This window comes from Sardina pilchardus, chromosome 5 (genome assembly GCF_963854185.1).
Source record: "Sardina pilchardus chromosome 5, fSarPil1.1, whole genome shotgun sequence".
NCBI classification, from domain to species: Eukaryota; Metazoa; Chordata; class Actinopteri; order Clupeiformes; family Clupeidae; genus Sardina; species Sardina pilchardus.
Window position 1 is genome coordinate 1,221,553 of NC_084998.1, and position 7,500 is coordinate 1,229,052.

At 47.4% G+C, this 7,500-nt stretch overlaps 2 protein-coding genes across 7 annotated transcripts in view; both read right to left on the reverse strand.

Moving 5' to 3' along the window:
• The window catches only part of itpkca (inositol-trisphosphate 3-kinase Ca), an 8,041-nt gene extending 6,290 nt beyond the window's left edge, over nt 1–1,751 (reverse strand). For all 3 annotated transcript variants that reach the window (XM_062535899.1, XM_062535898.1, XM_062535897.1), the window contains exon 1: nt 927–1,751. In XM_062535899.1, coding sequence (XP_062391883.1) covers nt 927–1,364 — 438 coding nt within the window. In that variant the 5' untranslated portion in view covers nt 1,365–1,751. The remainder of the gene's footprint in view (nt 1–926) is intronic.
• A 966-nt stretch (nt 1,752–2,717) lies between these two features.
• ccdc61 (coiled-coil domain containing 61) overlaps nt 2,718–7,500 on the reverse strand; it is a 22,230-nt gene continuing 17,447 nt past the window's right edge. For all 4 annotated transcript variants that reach the window (XM_062535906.1, XM_062535905.1, XM_062535904.1 and 1 more), the window contains 3 exons: nt 4,680–4,713; nt 3,766–3,838; nt 2,718–3,393 (listed from right to left, as the gene is read on the reverse strand). In XM_062535906.1, coding sequence (XP_062391890.1) covers nt 3,299–3,393; nt 3,766–3,838; nt 4,680–4,713 — 202 coding nt within the window. In that variant the 3' untranslated portion in view covers nt 2,718–3,298. The remainder of the gene's footprint in view (nt 3,394–3,765; nt 3,839–4,679; nt 4,714–7,500) is intronic.

The following is a 7,500-nucleotide window of genomic DNA, read 5'->3' on the forward strand; positions in this document are numbered from 1 at the left end:
ACCTTTCTGTACTACACAACTTGGTAAAAACCCTGCAGACAGCCTATTGACAGCCATCTACTTGACCTATGACCATTATTTATTGTTCTCCTGTTCTTCAAACAGTGGCTGATAATTCACACAATCATTGGTTTCTGGGTCAAAACTTTGCTGGGTACTGTATTGACCAACACAACAATGGAGCTTTATGTGGGCCGGGCTGCGAGGAGAGCTGAGCCCTAGTTCTCCCCCCGCCATTCATACCATACCATACCATACCATACCTTCTTCCCTCAGCACACACTTCTTCTCTGTCTCTCTGTGTGTGTGTGTGTGTGTGTGTGTGGAGGGAGGGGGGGGCTCACCGGTTAAACCAGAAAGACTGAAACCCCATACAAGGGATGTGGCCCCTAACATGCAGTGGGCTTCCACCACTATCGTCCCCATGAGGCCGAGGGCCTCCTGTTTCAATAGAGGAATCCTGTTTCAATCCTCTAGCGCGGCTTGTCCTGATGAAGGCCTACATGCAGGCTGAAACATGTTGCCATTGTTTTCATAAGTTCTGTGTGAACTAACCTATAATGAAGCGGTTTTATTCCTAAGAAGAGTGCCTTGGTGTCCAGCCTCCTATTTCAATGTTCTACCTGGTGTTTGTGTTGAAGTTGCAACACCATGCCAAACCATTTAGGTATACCTGGGTTAAGGGAAGGACCACAACCAAAACACAACATAGCCTATTCTCCCATATCATCTTGAGAACAGAGACGAATGTGCTGGATCAGTAGATATCTGGAGAAAATTGACATTTTTTGAAAGTTGGTGCAACAAGTAGTCTAGGTAAGAGGTGCCTTGTAACTCGGCCACTGATATCTACCTATTCTCACACGAATCATCTAACAATCTAGGTATCATAGTTCGAACGGGTATTGACTGAGTAGACCACTCACCTTGGTGTCTGAACCGACGTCTGCCTGATTGTTGTGTGTCACTGCAGGGCAAGGTTCACTGAAATCCTCATCATATTCCTCAAAAGACGAAGCAGGTGACAACACCGTCGAGGAGGAATTTGACAGCTTGCGGTAGAAGAGAGATGGAGCGGGCGATCCGCCGATGCCACTGTCGGAACAAACGGATTCCTCGTCGGGGTGTGAGCTAAACGATAAGGCGCTAGTCTTTATGGTCTTGTGCTCAGGTCGACTGGGGGCTGGTTCACATGTCACCACTAACTGAGGGACAACTCCGGTGACATGTCCGGCAGGCACTGTTGAGCACCTAACGTGTTGGTGTTTCAGTCGGGTCACGGGTTCCACGAGCTCATTGAGAGAGCCGTGATTGTTCTCCCCCATACTCTGCCAAGGGGCTTGACTAACGGGCGTCTTTGTCATCGGATATGTCGGTGTTTTCTCGCTCACACTATTTGGACAGCAAACACTCGTCCTTAATAGTGGTTATTTTAAATATTCACAACGAGGCCGTAACCTCAGGTTAGCTAGTTGAGGCTATAAAATGGTAACATTAGGGGCTCGCCCACTCACGTTGCTTGCACCTTGCACCCCGGGGCTTTCGAGGTTTGCTGTTCAGTCAGACGCAGCCGCAGTCCAGATATTTGTGATTATTGTCCGGTCATGAATTGTCAACTCCGCAACAGTTACACTTGCACGGGTCTGCAGTCGAATAGTCTTTAGATCGCGAAAAGTGGGCCATATTTGTGTTTGACAATGAGATAGCCACACTGGTTGTGATGACGCGCAGCGTTAGCTAGCATAGTTGTCCGCGAGGAATGATTGGCTAACCATGTGACAACAACCAGCGCTGGTGACGACACCACAGACCTCCTCTTTTAAAGGAGCAGTCCTATTGACCATTCCCTGACCAAAGGATTGAACACTTTCTTGGCTTTCCTCACGTTGCAATCTTACATTTTGTATCTTTGTAGCCTACTCTTTAATTGACTTGATGACCAGAGCCATTTCATAAAACGTATTGGGAGGGTGACATATTACACAATAAACACATTAGAAGGGAAGGCCTGATATCGTATTTCAATCACATCAATCTATTGTATTTGCTTTTTATTCTGTAGCCAAGTACAGAATAAAATAACATATAAAAGAATAAAATATGGCAGTCTTGCCATAGAATATTACAAATCCTTTCCTGATAATATGAGCGATTCATATATTTTACTTTTAAATCAGGGTTTCTTTTTCTTTTTTCACATCAGAAAGACAGCATTCAGTATATACTTTTTTGATCCCGTGAGGAAAATTCAGTCTCTGCCTTTGTCCCAACTTGTGAATTAGTGAACACACACAGCACGCAGTGAATACACAGTGAGGTGAAACACACACTAACCCAGAGCAGTGAGCTGCCTGCCCAACCAGTGGCACTCGGGGAGCAGTGGGGGATTAGGTGCCTTGCTCAAGGGCACTCAACCAGTGGACTGGTCAGGGATCGAACCGGCAACCCTCAGGTAACAAGCCGGAGGCAGTAGGCCACGGCTGCCCCCAAAATAGTTATGGTATTTGTGTGAGGACAGGACCCTGTTTAAAGAGCATGACAGATTCATTAACAATAAGGGTCAGAACTGTAGCAGGTTTCTGTAAAATAAGATTTAGATTTTCCAGTTTAGATAAAGGAATCAGTGTGTGATTGTTGTTGAGGTGATGATTCGCATTGTGTTGCATCTTTTCTCCAGCAAAATACCGATTTAAAAATATGATTGGAAAAAAAAAAACTCAGACACAATGTCATTTATATAAAAACACCTCTCAAAATGTTTGACAAACAGAAAAAACTAAAATGATTCAAATAAAAAGATATTTACAAGTTCAAAGTGTCAAACAGACAGCACAAACAGCTGTCCTCATGCACTAAAAGTGATTGTCAACGTGTTCTAAGGTTAGGCTTTGGGGGGAAATATGCTCCCGTGTCACAAAGGTCGACGAGGTAACAGTGGCTTCATCAGCTCCAGGGGAGTTCACACAGGTAAACAAGGGCTCGGCGTGGTCTACGGGACGCACACGTGGAAATCAACATGTACGTCACCATGTGGTAACAGTCCTCCACCACCAACATGGCCACGCTCCAACAGTAGCTTAGTGCACACAGGGGAATGGACCTTTAAAACATCAATGTCCAGTGCCCATGTCTTGCAGGGGAATGTACCTTTAAAACATCAATGTCCAGTGCCCATGTCTTGCAGGGGAATGTACCTTTAAAACATCAATGTCCAGTGCCCATGTCTTGCAGGGGAATGGACCTTTAAAACATCAATGTCCAGTGCCCATGTCTTGCAGGGGAATGAACGTGTAAAACATCAATGTCCAGTGTCGAGCTCCCGCATGTAGTCCTGCAGGGCTTGTAGCCGAGCGTCAATCTCCGATAGGTCTGCCCCGGTATCAATGGATGTCTCTGCCACACACACACACACACACACACACACACACATACCAGGATAAACACTCTGCACCACATCTGTATCATTACACAACGATGAACAATTCCATGCAAATGTCCATTTCATTTAACAGCCTCTATGCCTCTCTTTCTGTAGCAACACACACACACACAGACACACACACACACACCCCATGCAAATGTCTATTTTATGCTGTCCCTGCGGTCCATATACAGTACCTTGACAGGCATTCATTTACATTTTATTTCAAAGATACAAAATCAAACTAGAACAGCTATGGATGTGATGGAGCACTTGCATGGAACTAGTTTGAAGCCATTAAAAAGATAAACAAATAAACAGGAAAATATCAAATCCAATCTAACCTCGGTCGTTGATCCTCATTCTCCGGGTTGGCGTGCTACACATAGGCTTTTTGTTCAGATGCCTGCCTCTCGTCTGGGGAGAAACAGAACAATCAGGACCTCCCACACTATCAGCAAAGGACTCTACAAAGTCTGCAGGTCAATAGACCTCTGAAGTTCACCTACATAAAAGCTGCCATCTTTGAGATTCGGTATCTGGCGATTTTTCCAATGGGAAAATAACATGGGGATTTTGAATTATCGCACCTGTTAAACTCTGGCGGGGACGGTAAAGTCTTAAATGCAGACGTTTTCCTAAACACACTTTTGTCCTCTGCCTTCTTGTGCATACTGTGATCTCCAGTACGTGAAGCCGGTACACTTTAATTTTTTGCTACCCCAGAGCTTACTTGCTAACTAACTTAATGGCAAGTTGCATCGCAAGTTAGCTCTGGGGTAGCAAAAATCAAAGATTTTTTCAGGCTTCCACATGGCGTTTCAAGGGGCTTGTTTCCGGTGCCGTTTTACTGAGCCAATTAAGTGGCAGGTTACGGATGACGTAAGGTACAGAAGGAGCCAATTAAGTGGCAGGTTACTGATGACGTAAGGTACAGCATGAGCCCACACTGAGCTGGTGCATGAGCTGAGAGTGGAACAGCCACCAATCAGCATGAGGAGAAATGACACCGGACATGACAGCCACCAATCAGCATGAGGAGAAACGGCACCGGACGTGATATATTTCTGGAAAATGGCGACGAGGAAGTGCCTTGCTAATCGGCGAAGCTAATCAGTCAAATCCTGACCCCCTGACCCCACTCCCCGCCTCTCTCTTCCATTCATTTCCTGTCACTTCCTGTTCCTTCACTGCGTATCAAAATAAAGGCAGCCCCTTATCAAATAATGAATAGAACATGCTGATGCTCTCTACTTACCGAGGACGGGCCGTTGTAGATGAGCTTCCTCCCACTGAAAGGACAGAGAATATGACAGCACATATGAAACATGACTGAGCATAATACAGCACATATGAAACATGACTGATATTTCATCGGCTATAACATCCCCATCACTCATATCAGAGCACATATGAAACATGACTGATATTTCATCGGCTATAACATCCCCATCACTCATATCAGAGCACATATGAAACATGACTGATATTTCATCAGCTATAACATCCCCATCACTCATATCAGAGCACATATGAAACATGACTGATATTTCATCAGCTATAACATCCCCATCACTCATATCAGAGCACATATGAAACATGACTGATATTTCATCAGCTATAACATCCCCATCATTCATATCAGAGCACATATGAAACGTGACTGATATTTCATCAGCTATAACATCCCCATCACTCATATCAGAGCACATATGAAACACGACTGATATTTCATCAGCTATAACATCCCCATCATTCATATCAGAGCACATATGAAACACGACTGATATTTCATCAGCTATAACATCCCCATCACTCATATCAGAGCACATATGAAACATGACTGATATTTCATCGGCTATAACACAAGTTGGCCGTCATCACTCAGGGCGGCCAGCAGAGGCGATGACCGTGAACAGCACAGGCTGCACGGCAGCACGGCGCACCCTTCTGTTCCCAAGACACGGAGCCAAAGCGCATCAAATGAGAGCGGCCATATGCTGGAGCTGGAGCACGCCGAGCATGCAGGAGGAACAGAGTGCCCAGTGGAGTCTGCTCGGGACTATATCTGCTTAAACCTGCCCAGTGGAGTCTGCTCGGGACTATATCTGCTTAAACCTGCCCAGTGGAGTCTGCTCGGGACTATATCTGCTTAAACCTGCCCAGTGGAGTCTGCTCGGGACTATATCTGCTTAAACCTGCCCAGTGGAGTCTGCTCGGGACTATATCTGCTTAAACCTGCCCAGTGGAGTCTGCTCGGGACTATATCTGCTTAAACCTGCCCAGTGAAGTCTGCTCGGGACTGGCCTGTATCTGGTTAAATCTGCCCAGTGAAGTCTGCTCGGGAGTCGGGACTGGCCTGTATCTGGTTAAATCTGCTCAGTGGAGTCTGCTCGGGACTGGCCTATATCTGGTTAAATCTGCCCAGTGAAGTCTGCTCGGGAGTCGGGACTGGCCTACATCTGGTTAAATCTGCCCAGTGAAGTCTGCTCGGGACTATATCTGCTTAAACCTGCCCAGTGGAGTCTGCTCGGGACTATATCTGCTTAAACCTGCCCAGTGGAGTCTGCTCGGGACTATATCTGCTTAAACCTGCCCAGTGGAGTCTGCTCGGGACTATATCTGCTTAAACCTGCCCAGTGGAGTCTGCTCGGGACTATATCTGCTTAAACCTGCCCAGTGGAGTCTGCTCGGGACTATATCTGCTTAAACCTGCCCAGTGGAGTCTGCTCGGGACTATATCTGCTTAAACCTGCCCAGTGAAGTCTGCTCGGGACTGGCCTGTATCTGGTTAAATCTGCCCAGTGAAGTCTGCTCGGGAGTCGGGACTGGCCTGTATCTGGTTAAATCTGCTCAGTGGAGTCTGCTCGGGACTGGCCTATATCTGGTTAAATCTGCCCAGTGAAGTCTGCTCGGGAGTCGGGACTGGCCTACATCTGGTTAAATCTGCCCAGTGAAGTCTGCTCGGGACTATATCTGCTTAAACCTGCCCAGTGGAGTCTGCTCGGGACTATATCTGCTTAAACCTGCCCAGTGGAGTCTGCTCGGGACTATATCTGCTTAAACCTGCCCAGTGGAGTCTGCTCGGGACTATATCTGCTTAAACCTGCCCAGTGGAGTCTGCTCGGGACTATATCTGCTTAAACCTGCCCAGTGGAGTCTGCTCGGGACTATATCTGCTTAAACCTGCCCAGTGGAGTCTGCTCGGGACTATATCTGCTTAAACCTGCCCAGTGAAGTCTGCTCGGGACTGGCCTGTATCTGGTTAAATCTGCCCAGTGAAGTCTGCTCGGGAGTCGGGACTGGCCTGTATCTGGTTAAATCTGCTCAGTGGAGTCTGCTCGGGACTGGCCTATATCTGGTTAAATCTGCCCAGTGAAGTCTGCTCGGGAGTCGGGACTGGCCTACATCTGGTTAAATCTGCCCAGTGAAGTCTGCTCGGGACTATATCTGCTTAAACCTGCCCAGTGGAGTCTGCTCGGGACTATATCTGCTTAAACCTGCCCAGTGGAGTCTGCTCGGGAGTCGGGACTGGCCTATATCTGGTTAAATCTGCCCAGTGAAGTCTGCTCGGGAGTCGGGACTGGCCTACATCTGGTTAAATCTGCTCAGTGAAGTCTGCTCGGGAGTCGGGACTGGCCTGTATCTGGTTAAATCTGCTCAGTGAAGTCTGCTCGGGAGTCGGGACTGGCCTATATCTGCTTAAACCTGCCCAGTGGAGTCTGCTCGGGAGTCGGGACTGGCCTGTATCTGGTTAAATCTGCCCAGTGGAGTCTGCCCGGGAGTCGGGACTGGCCTATATCTGGTTAAATCTGCCCAGTGAAGTCTGCTTGGGACTGGCCTATATCTGGTTAAATCTGCTCAGTGAAGTCTGCTCGGGAGTCGGGACTGGCCTGTATCTGGTTAAATCTGCTCAGTGAAGTCTGCTCGGGAGTCGGGACTGGCCTGTATCTGGTTAAATCTGCCCAGTGAAGTCTGCTCGGGAGTCGGGACTGGCCTGTATCTGGTTAAATCTGCTCAGTGAAGTCTGCTCGGGAGTCGGGACTGGCCTACATCTGGTTAAATCTGCTCAGTGAAGT